Source organism: Xenopus tropicalis, chromosome 2 (assembly GCF_000004195.4).
Source record: "Xenopus tropicalis strain Nigerian chromosome 2, UCB_Xtro_10.0, whole genome shotgun sequence".
In the NCBI taxonomy this organism is placed as follows: domain Eukaryota; kingdom Metazoa; phylum Chordata; class Amphibia; order Anura; family Pipidae; genus Xenopus; species Xenopus tropicalis.
Genome location: NC_030678.2, coordinates 112,838,779 through 112,863,463, shown reverse-complemented (window position 1 = coordinate 112,863,463; position 24,685 = coordinate 112,838,779). Strand labels below are relative to the sequence as shown.

General features: G+C 37.8%; 1 protein-coding gene across 3 annotated transcripts in view; it reads right to left on the bottom strand.

Annotated features, from left to right (window-relative positions):
- The window catches only part of tsga10 (testis specific 10), a 31,578-nt gene extending 8,455 nt beyond the window's left edge, over window positions 1-23,123 (bottom strand). The window contains exons 1-16 of one of the 3 annotated variants that reach the window (XM_012956461.3): window positions 23,016-23,123; window positions 19,406-19,621; window positions 16,974-17,039; window positions 15,313-15,463; window positions 13,918-14,093; window positions 12,490-12,645; window positions 11,157-11,330; window positions 8,663-8,740; window positions 8,287-8,438; window positions 6,760-6,875; window positions 5,557-5,711; window positions 4,642-4,697; window positions 3,265-3,433; window positions 1,610-1,720; window positions 1,246-1,431; window positions 276-485 (exon numbers count right to left, since the gene is read on the bottom strand). In XM_012956461.3, coding sequence (XP_012811915.1) covers window positions 276-485; window positions 1,246-1,431; window positions 1,610-1,720; window positions 3,265-3,433; window positions 4,642-4,697; window positions 5,557-5,711; window positions 6,760-6,875; window positions 8,287-8,438; window positions 8,663-8,740; window positions 11,157-11,330; window positions 12,490-12,645; window positions 13,918-14,093; window positions 15,313-15,463; window positions 16,974-17,039; window positions 19,406-19,621; window positions 23,016-23,063 — 2,220 coding nt within the window. In that variant the 5' untranslated portion in view covers window positions 23,064-23,123. 3 annotated transcript variants of the gene reach the window in all.
- Between the last annotated feature and the right edge of the window lie 1,562 nt (window positions 23,124-24,685).

Sequence of the window (24,685 nt, the reverse complement as noted above, 5' to 3'; positions counted from 1 at the left end):
ACCTGCAGCCTAATCAGGCAGCTCCCTACAGCTGGCCAAATCAAAAGCTTAAAGGGAGATTTACTCCAACACAGCATTACCTGCTGTAAAACCAGGTAATTTACCTGGTGCCATTTGTATTCCACCTTAAACACTGGTGGAAATACAACAAATAATGACCTTTCCCATTGCATCTCTCACAATATATATATAACTATATGGTCTGCAAGCAAAGTTTTCAGAAACCATTATATTTGCATTCTTACAGAGAAAGAGACTCACTTTTACATACATACCCTCTCAATATCTTGGTTTCTAGCACAAAGATGGCGGTTAATAACTTCTTTGCTTGTGTCCAGCTTAACACAAAGCTCCCTTGTAGATGCCAAGTCTTCAAGAATTGTAACTTTCTCAGCCTTAGCCTGGCGAAGCTCTTCTTCCACCCGTGTAACAGATTTGGCCAAGTTAGACATCTGGGACTTATGGGACTGTTCAGAGGTTATATACTGCAAACACACAATGCAGTATACATTTGCTCAGTATAATGCAAGAATTCCTAATAATTCAGTGAATGTATATTAAGCATCAAATGTGGTAATGAGGCAACAAAAATATTTTCATTTATGTGAATATTGAAAATAGTGTCTAGTTTTTATCTCTGTCTCCCTATGATACACAAAATGGCAAAGAGCTATGGTAATTCTTTTTTTCTTGCATAAGCACATTCCACTTCTCATCCTACAAATATTTTGTTCCTCTCCTTTATACTTAAGGGTTGAGATTGTGTAACTTTTATATTTGTCCTTCAGCAGAACCAAGGAATGTTCTCTGCCCTCAAATATCAATCTAATTTTCTCAGTATATCATTTGGTTGTTATTATTATAAATCAATAGAATGTAACTACACTTTATTCAGAATATCTATGTCCAAAGGGGAATATATACACAATATCAAAGTATGCATTTACCCTTCTCAACCCCTCTAGAAAATGGCATGAAACACCAAGGTTTTTTAACATTTCCTGCTTTTTTGCTTCAGAGATGCTTCTTGAGGTAAACCTTTGTTTTACCTTGGAAACTATATACCTTTTGAAAGACAAAATATGTTTTCTAAGATTTGAGTGTTGTATTAAAGGACATGTCAACCCCAAAAATAATTTTTTGCCTAATAAAAGAAAATATTGCAATTGAAAGCAGCGTTTATTTGTCACTTTCTGTCAACTGATCTGTATAACTTAGCCACAGTAATATATTTAGTTTGCTTACTTGCTCAATCTCTTTTTCAAGCGATTCTACTCTTTCTTTCAATAATCTGCATTCGGATTCTTTACCCATGAGGTCCAGTTTGGCAGAGCTACTTTCACTTTCCATTTGGTGGAACTTATTCTCCCAACTTTCTGACTGGGCAGATGCTCTACGATAGTTTTCTAAAAGATCTCGATACTCCTTTTCCTATACAACATAGGGTAGAAATGTAGAATTTAAAGTGGAAATAAATATAAAATCAGTTGGCTGCAAGAGTACGTGAAAGAGAAACTAAAATACAGATTCTGTAAAATAGGCATAGGTAGCAATATTAAGAAAGAACCACAGAGAATAAGTTTATAAAGTAATCCCTGTCCCTACTTACTTTGGAGTTATTTAAACTGTCGAGTCTTACAATTTCAGCTTTTGCACTCTGAAGTTTTAGCTTAATATCTTCGTGCTCGTTTTGAGAGTCCTTTAGTTTGCTATTTAGTGTCTGAATGGAAAAAAACATTTCATGTTAACTCCTGTATACAGGGACGGTCCAAGCTGACCAGGCGCCCTAGGCAGCCTGTCCGGCCACCGCCCCCTTGCACACACACACCTCCGTGCACAAAGAAGTGTGCATGTGCAGTGACCTGGGGGTGGGGAGATGCCTCTCACAGACAGGCTGTGGGGGAATGGGACCACGGACTGGGGGTAGGTAGGAGAGGTACCTGCACCCTCCCGGTGTTGCTCCCTAGGCAGGTGCCTCTTCTGGCTACCCCTAGTTCCAGCCCTGTCTGTTTATTATTTTGTCGGTACAAATGTTGTCAAATACCATATGTTCATATACCGGTTCGGGTAACAACTGCATTCTGTCTAATGTTAATCCACAAGAAGATACTGAGAAACCTAATATGCCATAACCATGATGCATATCATAAGAATTTTAAAGTATACTCCACTGTCATTTACAATAAACATAACTGTGTTACATTAATACTGTGTAATCTGACTGGGTACATGATTATCCAAAATATTCACACTCAAAATTGAAATTTAAAATGTTAATGATTCGAGAAAAAAAAACATGCCGAACAAACACAAATATACTCGAGAAAATTCTTAAGAACCGCAAATAGTCTGTATTTATTAAAAAAAAATAAACGAAAAGTCACCATAAAAAACTCAGCAAGTAAAAACTGGCGAGGTTCAATAGAAGTTAATGAGAATTGTCTCTAACAATTTTATTTGTGTATTTATTTTCCCAGTTTATTAAAACATTCAAGTTTCTAAGTGCCACTGAAAATTAATGGAACAATGTGGTTCTTGCAATGGACTTTTTTCTGGGACAAAATGAGCACTGAAATATTTCAAGAAAAGTCTTGTAAAAGTTTTGTAGAAGTTATTTTTTTCACATTAACTTGTAGTCCTATTTGTTTCATTAATTGCTTTTAATTATTTTTTTTCAAGAGGCTATAATAGGCCTGTGTTCTGTCACATAAAATGTTTGGTTGTACAGTAAAGACCCAATTTCCCCATTGTTTTATTTCTTGGTAACCTTTTTCTGAACTGCCTCCTTTTTAGTCCTAACCACCCCCTGAACTGCTGTAGGATGAAGACACCTTCTACTCTTGCTGACGTGCCACTCCCAGCATTTACATGACATTATATCTGTGTAGTACAAAAAGAAAGTTAGAGGGAAGACTGAAGAAAAAGCTTTGCTAGTGATAAGGAATAAATTCTGTATGCGCAGATTCACTCACAGGCTCCCCATGACTTGGAGGTATCAGACTTGCCATAACTAAGCTGCTGACCTATGAATTGGTATGCCAGAGCTTTGCCTTAATACTGTCAGTATGAGCAATTACTGTTCTAAGGTGCTGATTATTCTTCAAAGGCATTAAAATATTAAGCACACTAATAGGGCAGAGTAGAAAGTGCATAAAATGTTTGCAGGTTGGGGCTTACATGTTTTTTGCTAAAATTTGCTATCTTCTTATTTTCACTGTATTATTTATACAGTCTGATTTGTGACATTTCAGTTTTTTTCCTCACCTGTATATTCAGTTTGCTTTTGGAAAGTTGGTCATGCAGAGAAGAGTTCTCCTTAAAAGCAGATTCTCTATCCCTTCCTGTCTTTGTGAGTTCATCACTCATGTCATCCAGCTGTCGGCGCAACCTGCTGATCTCTTGCTCATGACTACTCAAAGTCTTTGCAGATTGCCTTCCAGGTAAAATAAGATAAATCACATAATAATGTCTCATCCAGCAAAAACAAAATTTAAATGACATTTTACTGTGAAAGGGCTATGGAAAATGGCCACAGGCCGGGCTTTCTTTTTTAAAAAATAAATACATATCTAAAAAAAAGTAGATTAAGTGAAGTGAAGGCATCATGGAATAGGTAAGGATTTCAGGATGCTTCAGATTAAAATATCCTTTACATTCTCTGGCCCATCAGTCATTTATCTAGTCATTTAGTCTAACTGCTGAGACAGAACTTCTGTGCATTTATATGGAAGTCAGACCAGATTATGTACACTATATGCAGGAGACAAGAAGTCAGATGTAATGCCATTACCATGCAACTAGATGCATTTGTTTTTACATTAAAAAATAGATATAGCCAAGTTATATTTAAATTGAATGCAGTCACAATTAAATTGAGCAATGTTTGGTCTTTAAGACTGAACTTGACAACAGCAGGTGATTAGGTGGATGATTTATTGCTGCTTGCACAATAAAGAATATTTGAGGTTGCAAAGAATTAGTTATTAATTATAGATCACTGAAAGATGTACAACAGAGCTCTATAAACACAGGAGTTGTCGCTTGTGCTGATTCAAGTTTACACTCATTACCAGAATTCCCCAAAACCAATTTGCTGCAATGGCTTTGCATTAAATTAAACTTTTTAATTAAGATAAGTCCCATGAGTGCACATTTCCTTTAATACATGGGCAGCTGGTGCTTTGTGGACTGAACCCAGGTGCAGTGCTTCTGATACACGAGTGCCAGCATTCTTTTGCATCTTTAATAGAATTTGTGATCTATTATATTGATTATTAGAATGGAATTCAGAATATGGTATACTTGACAACTACATAGCAATTGCTGTTTGTTTACTTGGGAGTAATGAAGCTGCAATGTATTCATTAAGATTATATATATATAATATACCTGAGTATTGATATAGTAACAATGTAACTTGCCAAATTAAAACTATGCCAAAAAGCATAGAGACACAATAAAATCACTGCCAATAGGAGGAATTGAGGATTATGGCATGCAAAGAAACAAAACATTTGTATTTCCAGAGAGCAACCTGTGTTGTTGTGCATTCTTTATAGAGAAAGGAGGGAAAATGGTAAAAATGCATATACAGATAGAAGAAAGGAAATGCTGTGCTAGCTGTGTGACCAGGATACCTACCGGGCACTGCTTTCAATTTCACTAAGTGCATCTCTCAGACCTTTGATAGTAGAATCCTGTAAAATTAACAGAAGTGAATATGGGTAGTTTATATGAGCTGTGCTTTTCCTTCATGGGTGCAAAATTAAAACAGAATGATAAGTAGATAGGCAGAACTTGAAAACTTGTAGAAACATACTTGCTGCAATCACAAACACACAGAAAAAAGGACAGAGATCTGTCTTGTATACCTATGATATTGTGAACTGAGCCTTTTAATGTTTTGTAAAAATTTTGATAATGCTAGATTGACAGTTTATTAATCAGTTTACTAAGCAGCATAAAACTACATGGTTGATATTTAAGGTGCCCTACTGTACCATTTACTAATATTATTGTATAGCTTTGAGTATTACATTTGATTTTAAATATAACATTGTAGTATTTGGCTCTTTATAGGGACACTATCATTGTTTTGACTGCCTTTAAGTTTTATCCTTCATTTAATGTAATCAATAGTATACATTTATATTAAATTGACAATTCCATTAGAACTTTTTTTTCTTGAGCATAAAATAGTTTACTTAGGCAGTAGATGTCTGTAAGCATAACTCCAAAATATACTAGTTTGTCTAGCGGTCATAAGTCATAAGACTGCTGAGAGGTCTGCTGATATTTGGATCCTTTACAGCAAGGCAATTTTCTTTTTTGCCTTCATTTTATACACCACCTAGTGGCAAAATGAGGAATCTATTAATATTTATTTATACATTATTGTTTGTGTTACAATATACAAATTACCAGAAGTAATAAAATTATCAGAGGAAAAAAGATAAAAGTGATATTATTTCTTTAATGCTAAATAGTGTGAGAGAATCTTTTTACTGTAAATGAACCTAACAATATGTGTATTAGAAATGCTAAATGCCACTTTACTTTAACTGAAATGCTGTCCTCCAGTGTAGAAATGTTCTCAGTCTTCTTGTCCACACTAAAGATTAGAGAATCCTTTTCCTTCTCTAGTTCTGTTATTGTACCCTTAAGAAAGGAAATCTCTTCACGAAGGTTGAAGCAGTGGCTTGACTGTTCAGCTGAAACACAAAGGTTTAATTAACTTTTGTGCACATGTAGAAATAGATAATATTAAAAGAAAATACATTTTTAAAAACATAAAAAAGTATTGTGTAGATTTATCCCTGTCTTTAGAATTGTGCCTATTGTGCCTACTGATCCTAGATCATTCATTATTACAGTCCAAAACTGCATTTATTTGTTAGACAGTGTTTAACCTTTGCTATATTTTCTTTTTAGAAGCAGTTAGACCCTTACTGAATAATAAATCATACACTGAAATGGTGTTCTCTATGCTGTTTTTTCAAAGAACTGACTTTCAAAATTATTATTTTTAAATGTGGCATTATTTGTTAGAAGAAAATCTTAAAATTAAACTATGTTAACATGCTTTTGCAGAGGTATGCAACCTCCATAGTTCAGGGTTTTAGAGTTACGTTTTGCAGCAATAACAGCTATGCTGTCTTGCTTTGCACATTGTTCAAAAAGGATTATTATTATGGCCAATTTCCTCTAGGTTGTTCAGGTTAGTTATATGATGATTGTGCACCTTATTTTTATAATGGCACGGATTCTCACACTGTCAAGGCTTTGACTGACTATTGCAGGATATCAAACCTTGTTCTTGAACCACTGCAATGTTACTTTTGCCTTGTGTTTGGGATCATTGTCCTGGTGATAGAGAAACTTTTGCCTATTCCTAGCAGATTTAAAGGTTTTTCTGTAGTATTCCTCTGTATTTTATACCACCCATTCTTCCTTCTATAAAAAAAACCCATAAACAGCAGCCCCTATACAGCACACCAAATTGTTATAGAGTGGCTTCCATGCATTTCCTGGTTGAGAGCCGCTTCACCCTATCAGGTGACTGCCACGTCATTACTCCTGTCATTGCTTCTGTTTAACAAAATGGCTCATCATCCATTCCAGGTCAGGGTAATGCAGAGCTTTTGGCAGGGTAGACTGGCGAACATTTACTCCAGTATAATGCACCTGGCATGGTGCTTATTTACTGTACTAATACTGGGCAAAATTGTTTAAGTGCAGCAACTTACTGCTTTAACATACCAAGTTTTTCTTCTAGTCTAATAAGCTTCTCTTGTGCAATTTGGAGTTCGCTATTTTTTGCTGACAGGCGTCTTTGAGTCTCTTCCAACGAATGTTCAGTCTCCCCATTCAGCAGTCTGCAAAGGTAATAACGCTATCAGTAATGTTATAGATCCTATTTACAGATTGTAAGCTTTGTATCTTCTTTATGAAAAAGAAAATAATTGGGGTCATTCAAAATTCCACCCCCCTAGAATACATTGTTGACTGCAGTAGTGTTGGCAAGTGGTGGGGGGGAAGCAGGTAGGTTTCCCCCCACCTGCCCTCTAACTTGCACATTATTTATATCCAATGGAGCAGTGCACAGCTTACCCTGGGGCACAAGTGCCTGCTAAGTGAACACTTAGGGGCTGATTTACTAACCCACGAATTCGACCCGAATTGGAAAAGTTCCGACTTGAAAACGAACATTTTGCGACTTTTTCGTATGTTTTGCGATTTTTTCGGCGTCTTTACGAATTTTTCGTTACCAATACGATTTTTGCGTAAAAACGCGAGTTTTTCGTAGCCTTTACGAAAGTTGCGTAAAATCTTGCGCTTTTTCCGTAGCGTTAAAACTTACGCGAAAAGTTGCGCCTTTTTCGTAGCGTTAAAACTTAAAAGGTGCGAAGTTTCGCGTAAGTTTTAACGCTACGAAAAAAGCGCAACTTTTTGCGCAAGTTTTAACGCTACGAAAAATCGCAAGATTTTACGCAACTTTCGTAATGGCTACGAAAAACTCGCGTTTTTACGCAAAAATCGTATTGGTAACGAAAAATTCGTAAAGACTCCGAAAAAATCGCAAAAAATACAAAAAAATCGCAAAATACCGATCTTTACGAAAAAAACGCAATCGGACTCATTTCGACCCGTTCGTGGGTTAGTAAATCAGCCCCTTAGTCTTGCTCCCCTTAGTGCTCTAGCACCTGCGACCTAGGGTAATGCAAATGCCCCCTAATGTTTGAGTAGCACAGATTAAAATGTTAAAAAAGTATCATTATGCAGTTAAGCATTATACAGTTTTATAAAAAACTACCATTCACTTTCTTTTTCAGGCCACTGTCAGAATAGACATTTGATACACAAAATTACACAACAATTAGTTGAACAGAAATATAAATACCTATGTACCCTACTCAGACAAAACATAAACCATAGCCTAGAGAAATCCTGCTCCACCATCTAGTGGTCAAATACTCTTATGACAAGAAATTAACATACAGAAAACAAAATGGTAGTAAAAAATAACAGGAGGAGAAGTTAGTAGTAAGTGCCTAGTGAATACAGTCTGCAGAGTAAATGTGTTAACAAAACAATGAAAAGAGTAACGCTTTTAGTGTTGAGACCCTGAGATCCAGCTGTGATTCCAAGTTTATTACTGCCTGGTCAGCAGTAGCCAAGCAGAAAAACAACCACCTTTTCAACCACTTAATCTGGGTGCCCACTGGGTAAGTAAGACAGGTGGTAGTTAGATGGCATAGTGTGGGCCTTAATGAAGATTATCATTACCTGAGTGACTCACATTCTGCCTTCTGCCTACTTAATTCACCTTCTGTATCTATTGTTCTGCTTGTCAGGATTTTCAGTTCATTCTCCACAGATGCCAAGGTTTCCTTCATTAGAGACAGCTTTGATTTCAGTTCTGCATGTTCATTCTCCATCTGTATTAAACACACAATGCAGAAAATGGCCTGGTATTACCACAAAATGTATTTAAAAACATAGTACATCAACATTCCTTTTCATTTCTTGTAGGCTGTGGGGGTAAAAAAAATGCAACCCACAGTGCCCAGCACAGCTTAGAAGACACTTTGATCATTATACCTGAATATTTCAACACACCAGCAAGGAAAACAACATTTTATTTTCTTAAAGAAACACTTACTATTCGGATGGTTGATTGGTACTCCTCTATTCTTTGTTCCAAGTGAGCCCTGTCACTGATAGCATTCTCTTGTGATATCTGGAGAAAAAACATGCAAAAATGTCTTCTTATTTAACACTTTTACATTTAGCTCCAGCAGCATTAAGTTACAAATATGCAGAGGCAATACAGTAATGATGTGCAATAAGTATCAGTCTGAAACACTAACAGAACTTAAAGGAACAGTAACACCAAAAAATTAAAGTGTATAAAAATAATTAAAATATAATGTACTGTTGCCCTGCACTGGTAAAAGTTGTGTGTTTGCTTCAGAAAGACTACTGTAGTTAATAGAAATAGCTGTTGTGTAGCCATGGGGGCAGCCATTTAAATTGAAAAAAGGAGAAAAGGCACAGGTTACATAAGAAGATAACAGATAACTGTGTAGAATACAATGGGAATCTATGCTACTTATCTGTTATCTGCTTATGTAACCTGTGCCTTTTCTCCTTTTTTCAATTTAAATGGCTGCCCCCATGGCAACACAACAGCTATTTCTATTAACTACAGTAGTCTTTCTGAAGCAAACACACAACTTTTACCAGTGCAGGGCAACAGTACATTATATTTTAATTATTTTAAAACATTTTTATTTTTTAGTGTTACAGTTCCTTTAAGTTTAATACTGCATAATTATACTGTTATAACTTTCAAAGAAGAAAACTGAAACTTTTAGGCTAATTCCACATGGGGGCAGATTTAGGTTCCAAAATGTGTGAGAATGCATAATTCAAGAGTAAAGGCTGATTCTCGGCCTGCATTTATACACAGGCTGAGAATCGGCCCCGCATTTCATTAGCCTAAAGCAAATATCACTGGAAAATGTGTGTTTTTTAGTATTCGTGTAAATTATGAGACAAGAGCTTCCCATACCTAACATCAGGAATTAATCAGCTGTAGTCCCCTGGACATTAGTCTCAAAGTTGGGAAATAATATATAATTTACTTGCTGCAATGTTAGCTAAGATTAAGGCATTTTCGGGGAGATTTCTTACCCGCAGTAGCAACAAATCTCACTGTGTTTCATTGCCCTAAAGAACAGTAGGTACGCTTTTCTTTGTGCTGGATTCACCAAACAATGGATATCTCTTACCCATGCCATTGATTTGAGTTCAGATCACTGTATTCCTATAGATCTGTGCTGTCCAACTGGCAGTCCTGTCCCCTGAATTAACATATGGGTGCTGTGACTGCTTTAAGAGGTATTAGTACTTAACTGGCTCCTGCACTGTTCACCCCTCAGATTCAGACTGTAAATGAGGCGATACAAAGGCCTCTAAAAGCTGCTGAAGGACAAAGTTGTCAGCTTATTGTCTTTTGTGTGGGACCCTCAGACAGGCCTGCCGACCGATATCTGGGCACAAATCAGCCAGATGTTGATAAAATTGTTTAGCCCGAGGGCTGGATAATCACATCAATCAACTGTTTAGCGACTTTGCCCCTGCATTGTTCAAGCCTGTAAGGCCCTGCATTGTTCACATCTTAGACTCAGACTGAAAGACCCAGCATTGTCCATGTCTGTAAGCCCCCACATTGTTCACACGTTAGACTCAGACCAATCAAGTCCTGACTGGTTAATTACGTGGTACTTCTAGGTTTCTCTGTCTCCTGCTCTACGCTGCCTGTGCCTGCCCTGCTCTACACTGCCTGTGTGTGCCATTCTCTGCCTGCCCTATCTTGCCTGTGCGTGCCATACTCTGCTTGCCTTATGCTGTCTGTGTCTGCCATACTCTGGCTGCCCAATGCTCTGTATGTGTGTCATACTCTGCATACCTTACGCTGCCTATATGTGGCTGCCATTTACCTTTTTTGGTGTGCTACCACCATTAATGAGGATACTGTCTTAAAATTTTGTGATAACATAGGTGTGGTTTAAAAAATGGGGATGGTCAACACTGGCTTATTGGCCCTTTATTGCATAGACCAGAAAAATTCCAGCCCTGTTATTGATGTTCGGGGAAGGATTCACTACTTACCTTTTGTCAAGCATAGCACTAAACTTTACTAGCAGGGTTACTACAGAGCATATGCTTCTTCTTTATACAAGTAAGAACTATTTTGGTGATTAGGATACCAATATGTGCCTATGTAGGAGGCATTCCTTAAGTAACATGTCTAGTACTATATGCTTGTTGAAGGATGTTGTACTATAGGCTGGTTGCATACAGTATGCACTGGTATATAGCTATATGATACATTTTATGATAATAGGCATGCATGTCTGTCAGTATGTTTATTAAATAAAAAAACTATAACATATGAGATGATTAATACAAGTATTTTTGTTATTTCTTGTATCCATTTGTTTTTGTTCTCACTAATTCAATATCACATTCAAACAATATGTTACATAAATGGACAATGATATTTCTAAGAACATAAGGACAGTCAGAATCTGAATATGTCTTTAATTTTTTGGCAATATAGATGAATTTGTTAGTTTATGGTTGCATACCTTTAACCGCTCCCTTAAACTATCTCGTTCTGTGGTCATTCTTCGTAAATCTGATGTTGCAATGTCACGTTCATTTTCCACACGCTGCAGTATGGCTTGTGCTGTTACACTGGATTTGGGAGTCTTAGGAGATCGTAGGAATTCTCTTCGAAGCTGTGTTATCTCCTGCTGTGCCTGATGTACAATGCTGCATGTTAAAATGCATTTTTTAACCAGTTAAAGGACGCCACTTTCCTGGAACTTTGCTTTTCTTTCAGCAATCCAGGACTGGATGGTATTCATCCCAGGGTACAAAAAAAAAGCTTAGCTCTATGATTGCCAAACATCTGTACTTAATTTTCTAGTATATATCTGGCATGGTGCCAAGAGATTGGCGAATTGCTAATGTGGTGCCATTTTTTAAGAGGGATCCCGTTCTCAACCTGAAAACTGTATTATGTGCAATAGTACATGAAGGAATAATGGCCTGGAACATAATATCTGTAGTTGGACAGAGAACTGACTGAAGGATAGATTACAAAGAGTGCTGATTTTCTAATTGGACCAGTGTCATCTTCTAACAGGGCCCAATGTTTGCATATTTTGAGATTTGTTATCAAACACTATTTTGGACTGATCTAGTTACACCTGGCTGCCCAGTTGAATAACTATGCTGTGCAGCTCATGGTTTGCAAATAAACCAAAACATATACTTAATTGCACCATTTGTTGGTCTGGTATTCCTAACTGACTTTAATGTTATCACTCGATAATAACCCTACACTTCCATCACAAGAAATGACCAGCTTGTGATTACAATATTGAAACATGTGTAACCAGCATTGCCAATCATCCAGTGCTGCTGTGAATATTATATAAAATGTGGGCAGTATAGCATATCTGCAATTCATTAACAGATGACCCTATTAAATGTACCTCATAAAATAGGTTTCATCAGATATCCAAGAATTATCATGATTTAAGTTTGTGAACACTAGAAGTGCACCCAGATGGCCTTTATTTATAAAGTTTAAATGCCAGTCAAATTTTCCTTGATCCGCAAAATTTAAAAACTGAACTGAGTTCAGCACCACCAATCATTCTACATCTTCATATATTATCTTACTAATCTTAACCTACTATAGAATGAAATGTAACCATACATATTTAATCAAGAAACCATTCAGCTGATTTCACTGAGAATTTTTTTAGTGCAGTATAAACATTCCTTCCTTTTTTAGTGCAGTATAAACATTTCCTTCTTCAGCAAAATAAAGGACCCTGAATTATAAAAGTTCTAATGGTGTCTTATTGTTCCAGGCATTACTTTTTTATAGTCATACACAGTAGTTACCCGATCGTAAAGCATGTTGGCTTTGTCCCGGTCTGATGTCAGTACTTTTACATTCGCTTGAATTTCTGCCATGTGACGCTCATATTTCTCTAGCATTGTTTGCAACTCATCTCGTTCCCGAAGGGTCTTCTTGAGTTCTGACTCTAACTGTAACAACTGGAATACATACAACAGAGGGTAAACTAGGAGCACAAAAGACAGGACTGAAATAAATACTAGTACAGGTATAGTATCCATTATCCTGAAACCCATTATCCAAAAAGCTCAGAATTATGGAAAGGCCATCTGCCATAGACTCCATTTTAGTTAAATAATTACAATATTTAAAAATGATTTCCCTTTTCTTTGTAATAATAAAACAGCACCTTGTACTTGATCCCAACCAATATATAATTAATCCTTTTTGGTGCAAAATCAATCCTATTGGGTTTAATGAATGTTCAAATGATTTTTTAGTAGACTTAACAATAATAGGTCTCATACCTGTATTACAAAATATGTCATGTAATGTATAATTGCTATAAGCTAAAATAAGACTGCATTCCCCCACACCATCTTATTGACTAGGGTGCAATAAGGATTTTGGGGTGGGAAAATTCCACCTATCATATCATATGTGAGAGACCAACATTAAAGGGTTTTACAAAAACACAGATAATGTTGTGTGTTTATTTGTTTTAAAACGTCTAGTTAAGCGAACTGTCAATGTGGTTGCTATAAGTTACAGCAGTATGGCAACCTTTGCCTTCCTGCACAAATTACTTTTACTGACTCTGCAAAAAATAGGTGCGCGCATGAAGCAAGCACAATGTTTTCTAAAAAGTTTTACAGGAAACATATTGGATAAATGGAAAACCCCTAAATTTGTAGGCAATTATGAATAATATATGGTGCTGGTTTCACTTTGGGCTAAATATTAATCCTATCTGTACAAATGGCCCCATTATTTGAGCTCCCTATAGACCCTTCTCTGTCCGGGGTGGGCATTTCCTAACGGTCCCTGCCAGAAGCACAGCAGGAGGGGGATAACCAATCACAGCCTTGCACTCACACAAGCAAAGACAGTCTTCAGTAGCCTATTAGGTCAGCCTAGCTGCTGATTGGTTCCTATCCTACAGTGCACTGTACCGAGGGCCGCCGGCTCCCCTGCACATCCAGAGAATTCAGCCAGCAGGAAGTGGAACAGATGGGCGGGGCTAGTGGGGTTTTGGTGGAATTTCTCAATAAATCAGTCCGAAACACAACTTTATTAGCCACAATCCTTCTATATCTAGAGGAGTATGATTCACTGGTACATTCTTAATTTTTATATGATATGTCTCCTTTAATATTTTGGATGGTCTCCAAAGGAAGCAATCTAATTCTTGTTATTTACAAATTAATACATAACAATGTATGTGGATAAGGGTTTTTAACATTGTTGCCAACCTGGGTATTGGTATTAGCTCGCTTGGGACTAAGACTCTGACGTCGCAGGGTTTTCCTCAGATTTTCTGCTTCCCTTTTATAGTGATCTCGTTCCTCTTCCAATGATTTGATGAAGGAGTCAAGTCTAGAAGGAGCCATAGCATTACTCTTCTCACATGCTAAGACTGTGTTCTTTTCTGTTAACAAGGAAAAATATTGTCCTCCACTTAAAAGATTAAAAAACCTTTAGGGTCAGTATTACCCCTTGTACAGCATGAGTGCAAGGGTTTGATTCTCCTTTAATATCCAAAGAAAGTGAATTGCACTGTCAAAACTAAATAAAAGGAAAAAGAGAAATACAATCTTTACAGCACCAGTTGCACGCTTCCATTCACCAAATAGGCGCAAAAAGATTAGAATCTAATTTGAAAATTAAAACATGATTTTCATTGTAATAACAAAATGAAATGAGAGGGAAAACAACAAAAAACACTTGAAAATCAGCAGAATTAAGGAAGTTATCATTTCACAGAGTGATTATTACTAAGGAGCCATGATCATCCAATTTATGTTAGAACCAAAAAAGCTTAAACAAAAAGACTGTGGAAGTCACAGGGTTACATTAGGCAATATAGCTGACTTCAATTAAATAATTACCATAGCTTGGTGGGTCTACATTAATACAAAATTAACAAACTAAGTTACTAAATGTAACTTATAATTCTCTAGGTTAATGAGAGTATCATATGTCAGAGAAAGGAGATTGGTAACAACTACTGAACAAAGAGAAACAATTACTAATTGCACCAAACTCAGTCCTCAAGTCTACAACTATTACAGATCTGTATGCCAAGCAATCATTCCACCTCCTACTTACTCCATCTTACTGCTATAGCCATAAACCAGGGGTAGGCCACTTGAAAGAAATGCACAAATGCTACCCAACAGACCTTTGTCCCTGCCTATGATTTAGTCTGGCTTGAATGTAGTCTTGCAAGAAGAAAATTAATTCAAAAATTGCCTCTATTAGCTTAGATTCCCATTGTAATTAGAATTAGCCATGTCCACACTTGACCTGATGTGCGTTTTTTCTGGCCCCTGAGGAGGCATTTGCTCACATATAAATAATGATGTCATACACAGCAGACAATAAAGCTCATAGGTGAACAGGGTGCCTTAAAAATACCTTAGAGAGCCACAATCGGACTGCAGGCCTCAAGTTGGACAGCCCTGATTTATACCAACAGCAATAGTTAGACATTGCTGCCATTGGTCAACGGGCCACAGTAAAAAGCTGTTACTCTACTCTTCGAATATCATATTCTCTGCCTCCCTTCAATCTCTTTAATTAATCTTCTCATAGCTTGCCACCAGAAATATAATATATAACTCTAGTGTCATTTCATAGGAAGTTACCTGATCTCTCGTGCTTTTCAATCTTTTTGCGTAGTCTGTTTTGATCATCTTGAAGCTGGTCTACGAGAACATTTAGGGTCCTGTTCTCATCCTGTTTTTCTTTGAGTGCAACTTCTGCATGCTCAAGTTGTTCTTTAGTAAGGCTTGCATCCTGAATTGCAAAATACCATTTCAGAACATCATCATACATCAGCTATGAACTATGCAAAATGAAGGATATCAAAATAATTGCAGAAACACAAATTAAAAGCAAATTTTCTTCTCCTCCTGATGTAACAAACTGCAAGTTTTCGAAGCATACAAAACAACAAAAACTTTTTATACTAACATCATCCAGCTAGAAAAAAGACAGAAGGGAAAGAAAATTAAATTACTATTCTATTGCTCCAATACAGTACTGCAAACATAATTAGTGTGTGATTAAAGCAATTCTGAAAACACAGGTATGGGACCTGTTAACAAGAATGCTCGAGACCTAAGTACTCTTTGGACTGCCAGTGGACACCCAATGGTGCCCCTGGAGTACTTCTGCTGTTTGATTTTCTTGATGTACCTCATGTATTCCTCCCGCTTGGTCATTAAGCTGTTTAGCTAGGATCTTGCCAACCTGTGCATCTAGTGATTTCTTTTTTCCTGACACCCTACCTGATTCCTTGTTTCTGAGACCCTATCTGATTCCTTGTTGCTGAGTCCCTGCCTGGTTTCTTTCCCCTTGCCTAGTTCCTGATCTCCAGTGCCTGTCCTTGCGGATCTCCTGGTTTTACCTTTGGCCTTTTCCTTGACTTTGTCTTGCCAGCTGTCTTATCTAGCCTTTAGGCTCTTAAAGGAAAAGTAACACTAACATTCTATCTATTCTACCCTGCACCAATAATTGCTCTATCCTGCACACCATTTATTATTTTGAATGCTTTATTAGAAAATACCTGCTAAAACTTGGCTTCCGGTCATTTGAAATAAGGTGATATGGCGAAGGAAGAAGCAGCATCCACTATGCAACGATCGATTGATCGAGCCTAGCCTGACTCTTTCCTACAGAAGGAAGGCTAGGCTCGATCAATCGATCGTGGCATAGTGGATGCTGCTCCTTCCTTCGCCGTATCACTTTATTTGAAATGACCGGAAGCCAAGTTTTAGCAGGTATTTTTTAATAAAGCATTCAAAATACTAAATGGTTTGCAGGATAGGGCAATTATTGGAGCAGGGTAGAATAGATTTTTTACTTAAAAAATTTTAGTGTTACTTTTCCTTTAACTGCTTGCCAGTCCACAGAGTCTCTCTGAGATATGACACTTGGGTTTTCCAGATAAGGGATCTTTTTGTAATTTGGATCTCCTTACCTTAACTACTAAAAAATAATGTAAACATTAATTAAACTGAATTGGTTCATTTTGCCACCAATAGGGATTAACTATATCTTAGTTGCCATCAAGTACAAGCTACTGTTTTACTATTACAGAGAAAAAGGAAATAATTTTTAAAAATTAGAATTATGTGCTTATCATGAAATCTATGGCAGATTGCCTTCCCATAATTTGTAACTTTTTTGGATAATAGGTTTCTGAAAAACGTGTCCTATACCTGTATATAAAATTTCACAGCTAGAAATGGTCTCTACAGACCTCTTTCACCACTGGAACTAAGTAGGTAAGTAATGTACTCACAGATGTAAGATTGCTGATGGTGTGCTCCAAATTTTCTATGGTTCTCTGGTGCTGGCGAATCTCATTCTGGGAAGAAAAAAGGATTAGTCAACAGACAGAAACCCCACTCTACCCACCAGTAGTGTGTGCTGTAGAGTAACATGCAAATTGTGTATTTAACTATATATAAGGCCAAACCATTTAAGTAAAAGTATATTATTGACAAAATGCATTTTTTACTGGACAGAACAGTGATACAGCTGTTAGAAGTACTGCAATAGGTCCCAGTGTGATTCTGACCAGCATACTGTCTGTACAAAGTGTGTATGTTCTCCCGTTGCTTGTGCAGGGTTTCTCTCCCACTTCAAAAACATAAAGGCAGGTACACCAGTGCATTTTTTTACCCATGGCGACTAAACAGCAAATCAAAGCAAGTCAAAATCTTCTTGGATGCTTAGGGCAACCACACAGATACAATTTAGCACCTGTGTTAGTAAATTAGCTCCCTAAGTATCTGTATAACTGATCACACTATTGTGAACTCAATCATTTACATCAGTGCTGTCCAACTTCTGTGGTACCGAGGGCCGGAATTTTTCTGACCTACGTGGTGGAGGGCCGATAATGGAAGCCAGTTTTGACTACTCCCCTTTTTGAAACCGCACCCACTTGAACACACCCATGTTATCACATGACCATACCCATATTAATGGTTGTAGTACAGCAAAAACTTGCCATACTCTGCCTGCCCTACCCTGCCTGTGTGCCATACTCTGCCTTCCCTACCCTGCCTGGTTGTGCCATACTTGGCTGGTTTGTGCCATACTTGGCCTGTGTGTGCCATACTCTGCCTGCCCTACCCTGCCTGTGTGTGCCATACTCTGCCTTCCCTACCCTGCCTGCATGTGCCATACTTTCACTGTGTTTACCATTCTTGGCTGGTTTGTGCCATACTTGGCCTGTGTGTGCCATACTCTGCCTTCCCTACCCTGCCTGTGTGTGCCATACTCTGCCTTCCCTACCCTGCCTGTGTGCCATACTTGGCTGGTTTGTGCCATACTTGGCCTGTGTGTGCCATACTCTGCCTGCCCTACCCTGCCTGTGTGTGCCATACTCTGCCTTCCCTACCCTGCCTGCATGTGCCATACTTTCACTGTGTTTACCATTCTTGGCTGGTTTGTGCCATACTTGGCCTGTGTGTGCCATACTCTGCCTTCCCTACCCTGCCTGTGTGTGCCATACTCTGCCTTCCCTACCCTGCCTGTGTGTGCCATACTCTGCTTGCCCTATGATGCCTGTGTGTATGGCACACACATGCAGCCTACAGTGACACAATGCTGGCATTGCTCCTACAGTCTGCACAATAACTACTGTATATATTAAAAAACTTTTTAATTGCAGTACCACCTCAGTATATGTTCTTTTTGTAGTGTGCAGGGATTATTTGTGGGTTTCTACTGCTCCTGAGGTGTGAACAGGGGAACAATGGGGGTGATTACAGCCTAAGCCTGAGGTGTGAACACTGCAGGGGGTGAACAATGCAGAGATTAAAAGGTGTGAACAACACAGGGGATTACATATTTAAACAATACAGCCTGATTACAGCCTGAATCTGAGGTGAGAACCATGCAGGGGGGGCAGTTAATCACAGTACTGATACCATTTAAAGCTTACACAAGAGTAAGCCATCAAAGCTTACATCATTTGTATGAGTACTCCGATCACTCAAATCCTGGTTCAACCAGAGCAGAATACAGACTGAAGGTGACCAGGCAAATCAGGGGCATGGCAAATATAATACAGTTTTCCACCCAGCAATGTTATGAATTGCTCTAAACACAAATGACATAAAACATAATAAGATAAATAACACAATAACATAAAACATAATGAAGAAAGTGATTAAATTGCCATAAGAGGAATAGCCTCCCAATTATTCAGTATTGCAGTATACTGGGTATACTTTGCCATAGATAATTGTATAAAAAGCCATATCAATGCTCAGCTTTTCATCCTTGCCAAGTTTTAAATTACACTAATGTACACCTTTACTACTTGACCTTTTATGAAAGTCATTCTGACGCCAAAATTGCCTCATGGCTAAGGTAAAAAAACTATAACATTGTGATCATGAGTTATAACCCTCTTTTAGCTGGATGTTTAAGAGACTTTGGGCCCGATTCACTAAAGTCTGAAATAAGGAGTGCTATTTATAGCACGCGTTAACGCAAGAACATCGCTTCTTAATTATGACAAGTGTCCTTTTAGTGAATCGAGTGAAAAATAAGAAGTGATAAGATTTTTAACGCATGCTATAAATAGCACTCCTTATTTCGGACTTTAGTGAATCGGGCCCATTGATTTTAAGGCACCATATCTGCATTTTCAAGTCAATGCATGTCTTTTACAGCATTTTTTACAGCTTTTTTTAAATACAAAATTTGTGTATCCACCTTTGCATCCTCCAGTTCTTTTTCTGCAACATCCAAAAGCTGCTCTTTGTCTTTCTCAAGCTGTTCTGCTAGTTTGTCTATTTCGGTCAGCTCTTCACACAACTGCTCATTCTTACGTGTTAGGATATCCACCTGATTACTGGCAACCTCCTTGCTTTCATGTAGCTGTTCAATATGCTTTTCTAGGCCTCGGTTTGTTTTTTGCAGCTCATCAATCTAAAGGATAAATAATATTAATGTTAACAAAATTTAAAAACCTTATTTCTCACAAAATTTGCAGAGCAGTACTGTCCATTGTCAGGAAATCATAAGAGCTTAGAAACAGTGTCCCCATACATTGGTATTGTTATGCAAACCTCCAGAATACAGCAGTCCAATATAGGTTTAAATTGGATTTTTATACATATAGGTAAAGAAAAACAGAAGTAATGTTTCAAGCCCACGGAAGACCCATACATTGGTACTGCTATGCAAACCTCCAGGATACAGCAGTCCAATATAGTTTAAAATTGGATTTTTATACATATAGGTAAAGAAAAACATAAGTAATGTTTCAAGCCCACGGAAGACCCATACATTGGTACTGCTATGCAAACCTCCAGGATACAGCAGTCCAATATAGTTTAAAATTGGATTTTTATACATATAGGTACAGAGAAACAAAATTAATGTTTCGAGCCCACAGAAGACCTATAAGGACTCAAAATGATTCTGTTTCTCTCTCTTTTTATATAGAGAGAGGAGGCACTCACATAGATTGAGACCAGGAATTGCAAAGAAAAAAAAGAGTACGAAAAACATAAAAGGATAAATATATCATAAAATGTTTTAAACAAAATATTGTTAATTGGTCTCCCTGTGAGTGTTTATACTCTGTGACATTGGTTACCCTTCAAGCTTAGAATCTGAGCACTTGGACCCCATGTCACACTTGGTGAGTTTCTACTATTTAGTGGCAGTGCTAAACTGTTATTGTTTTATATTTAAAAAGGGAGGTCTGGTATATTTGGATGTATGTACTTGTCCAGTTATGTAATTGTATTTCATTTATATCTAGTGTTTATGTCTTCCATTGTGTTGATATGTAAGAACTGACTACCAATCTTTGCAAACCTGCTTATATTTCACATTGGACAGAGCTGGAATTGAATCAATTGTCTCCCTCCTGCCAATCAGTGATGAGAGTGTGCTCTTTATCAGGTACTAAGCACAGACCAGGCCAGGGTTCAACCTGCTTTCAGGCTCAACCTGTCTGTGCTACAACCTGCTCCCTGCTCTGTAGGGTATGTGATTGTACTATTACTTTCTACTATGATGTGGGGGCAGTTCTGCAGTTGGCCCTAAAGCTATAACTCTCAGGATATCTTGGGACTTCTGAGAGTTGTAGTATAACACACCCATATGTTAATGCAACATTTGAAATCTATTTCTGTAGTGATATAGTGACATACTTTCCAGCTGGGCTGGGCACAGATGGCAGGGAATTATCAGTCTTCCCAGCAACTGGGTAGTGATTATACACTTTAAAAAGGCATGTTTTCCCATATATACTTTTATTTTTTTTAGAATTTTTTTCATGGCACATGTTGGGTAATTTTTGAGCTACTTTCAAAGTGGCTGATTTTAGAACTAACGTTTGGAAAAATAAATCTGGCAACCCTGGACCAGGCATAAAGAGGTATACATCCATTAGAAACATAACAGAATCCTGTAATTGCAACATCTGGCAAATCCTGGTAGGAGTGAATTGCAGTCTTTCAATATAACAATGTAGTATCATAATAAAAAGATGTACAATAAATATGCAATTTACCTTGACAATTTTACAAAAATGACCAATTATTATAAAACAAATAAAGTGACCAAATGCACATTGGGGCAGCAGTGACTCTACTTTTCAGCAAGCTACTGAAACTGCACCAAGCACCAGTTGTCTGCCTAACCTCTTCTGTACTCAGGATTTCTCTGTGATTAAACAGCAATTTGAGGGCAAATCAAGAGTTAAAAAACCGAAAAGCCCGCTCCTCCTAGCTAGAGGGATAAGAACGTGTTCCGGAAGGGAAGATACAGCCAAACCTGTCTCCATAACAACCGAGTACTGCTGCAGGATGGCAAGCTCAAAGCGCATTTTACAAACGAATGAAATACTCTAACCTTGCTCAGGGGACTGAGGCAACCGCTCGGCCCTTGTAGTAATTGCCTTGTACTTTCTGATAAGAGTTTAAGAAATGTTTTAAGAATGTTTACTTTTGTTTGTGAGCCCTTTTGTACCCCTGATATTAACATACAGGCATCACGAAAAACATGATTCTATAATTCGAATGCACTGAGTACCTTGATCTGCAGTTCTGTTATCCTTCTGTGTCCGGCGTGGTTTTTGTTAGCCATGATTTAGGTGACTGGTGTGGCCACTGCAGCAGCTTCAGTTTGTGAAAGTATTACAGTGACAGGTCCACCCCCGGCATCTTCAAACCTGCCATTCACATTGTGAGCACACTCCCGCACTTTCTTTAGGCTTCCCTCCTCAGAGCTGTTGCCAGGGAAGCTGCCTCTAGTAAACACACATTCTTGCCCTCACTAGCCCAAAGCCTAGACCCAGCCCCATTCCATACGGTCAAGTCTGGATAAACAAAATTGGTTTATGCAAGAAAAAGTGCTAAATAGGTTTGCAGTAAAATTGCATTTTATGGGGGAAACAGAAAAAATTGTGTAAAATCCCTTAAATGTAAATTAAGGAAATGCATTATATATTGGTGGGACTACAAAAAAATTGAGGTTTTGCGAAAAGTGATTTAAAAAAAAAAGATGTAGAAGATGAAGGAAAACTTAAAATCAGGGTGTGAAAATTTGAGGTTTCACCATACTCCTTACTTATATTAGCCCCCCCCCCCCCCCACAAGACCTTCCATCACCCTAACAGGAAAAATCAGGTGCAAGTGTACAAAATGCACAGAATAAGAGAAATAATTCCTTCGACAATTTATCTGCATAGAGATCTAATGGATCAGTTTATTTGTATTTGATAATACAACTTTGTCCGGTTGAAATTATTATTCTTATTAGGAATAATAAGTATCAACCTGTCTTTAGTGAAGAATCAGAGCTGCTGTAGGTTCAAAAATAGAGCAATATTGACAATATAATTTGGCATCCCTAGGACCCCCAATTCTATATTCCTTTGTAAGTATTGCTTGAAAAATTAAATAAAAGCACTTGTTATTTTAGTGGTCTGAGATTGTGAATTTCGGAAGGCTTGGACAATGATAATCATTGATTTTGTCTGAATCAATCAAATTGGTCCATTGAATAAATAGGCCAGTTTGATTGGTTTTGCAAAAAATCCTAAACAGTATCAATATATGGGAATCCTGCAGGAAACCTCCAAGATTCCCACTCTAATCTTTGTTAAATTTGCCCCTTAATTATTGATAACTACATCCCATAAGCTGTGTGGAAAACACTCTCTGTAACCTTTTCTGTAACTACAGACACAAAACCATAAGCAGTTAACTATTTAGTTTAGCTCTCCCTGCATACACAATGTACACAGTAGCAACTACTAACAAGTAGATAAAAGAAAGCAAGTGTGAATAAATGATTTAGGACTTACATTTTCTTTCTTATATTCCTGCACCAACAAAGTGTCTGAGAAATCCATTTTGCGACTATACGTAAATGTAATTGGTATAGAACTGTTGTAGTGAATGAACCCTTGTATGCCCAGTACTACATTTACTAGGTAAACAAACACATCATGCAAAGGATCTGTATTGCTGGGGGCTTGCCATGCTGTACAAGTTCAAACATGCTTCTTTTCAAGGAGTGAAGCCAAACGGTTACTAGGCCAAACTTAATTACACATAATGTTATACATAATTTAAAAAATGAAGAACACGTAGTAATATTAGGCAGCAAAATTAACAAAAAAGAATATTTTGGAACAAATAAAAACCATGCTGATATTTTTATTGTCAAAATGTTAAATTATACCAATATTTGTTAAAACATGATGCATGGAAATAACCGTACATTTCTCCAGTAACCAGAAAAGACAGCCTGGAATGGCATCTGTGAGTCTTTAACATTCTCAGTTCATACACATTGGCCTACAAGGGGTTTCAGACATAAGTACAGCAGTAGTCTTGCCATCGATTCCAGTCACACAAAAATTTAATGCAGAAGGGTACCTATGCTCCTGTTAAGGCCTGTACATCCAATACCAGGTTTGAGGTCGGTACCAAGGAGGAAGCAGCATACTGACAAATAGAACAAGTACACAGGTGGTATGTCAAATTCAGGAAATGGTCAGGGCTGGTGGTAAATGGAGTAGTCAGAATAGGATAGCAGAGTCAGGAACCAGTAGATCAGATAGAAAAGGCAATTTAGAGCAAACCCAGGAACTTCCAGAACAGAGTCCTGTAATCAGGCATTGAACCCAGGCCCTCAGCATCTTTTATTTTGAATTTGGCACCGAACCACAACAAGATGGCGTCACATGTCGGCACACGCAGTTGTTATGTAAAAAGCATACTGCCCAACAGTCCTCCTATTGTTTAGTAAAAACGCCACACTTTTGGCTCACCTAATCAAATATTTACTCAGTCACATTTACTTCACATTTTCTAGCAGACAGCCATCTATAAAAAGGTATTCTCCCTTCCTTTCCCTCCTTGCTTCATACTGCACGTGTTTCATTCCCTCCCCCCCCTCCCCTCTGCCAGATCCGCTTCTGATTGGCTGGTGGGCATGTGTAGCTCAGAACAGGACACAGGATCAAGTTACACACATGCTCAGAGAATAGGAAGGCTGCCGCTGGCAGCCTACAGGAAGGGAAAAGAGATTTCAGTGATGTCACTGGAGTCTTCACACTGCTGTAGGCTGCCAGTACCATATCTCAGACAAGCAAACAGGGATCTGGGAATTTAGATATGCAGTAAGTACTTAAAAAGAATGCCTTTAGACTTACTTTTAATTAATATTAATCTTTCATTGTCCTTTAATTGAAAAGGATCTGGGGATTTTTGTACAAAACATGTCTAATTCCAGGCAGTGTCATTCAGTGTCTACTAAAGCAAATAAAGTGCTGTCTTGTATACAAAAGGGTATAGACTCATGGGATGAAAACATAATTTTGCTTCTTGTGAGGCCTCACCTTGAGTATGCAGTGCAGTTTTGGGCTCCAGTCCTTAAAGGTGAAGGAAAGGCTAAGTCACTTGGGGGTGCCAAAATGTTAGGCACCCCCAAGTGACTTAGATCGCTTACCTTTTACCCCGGGCTGGT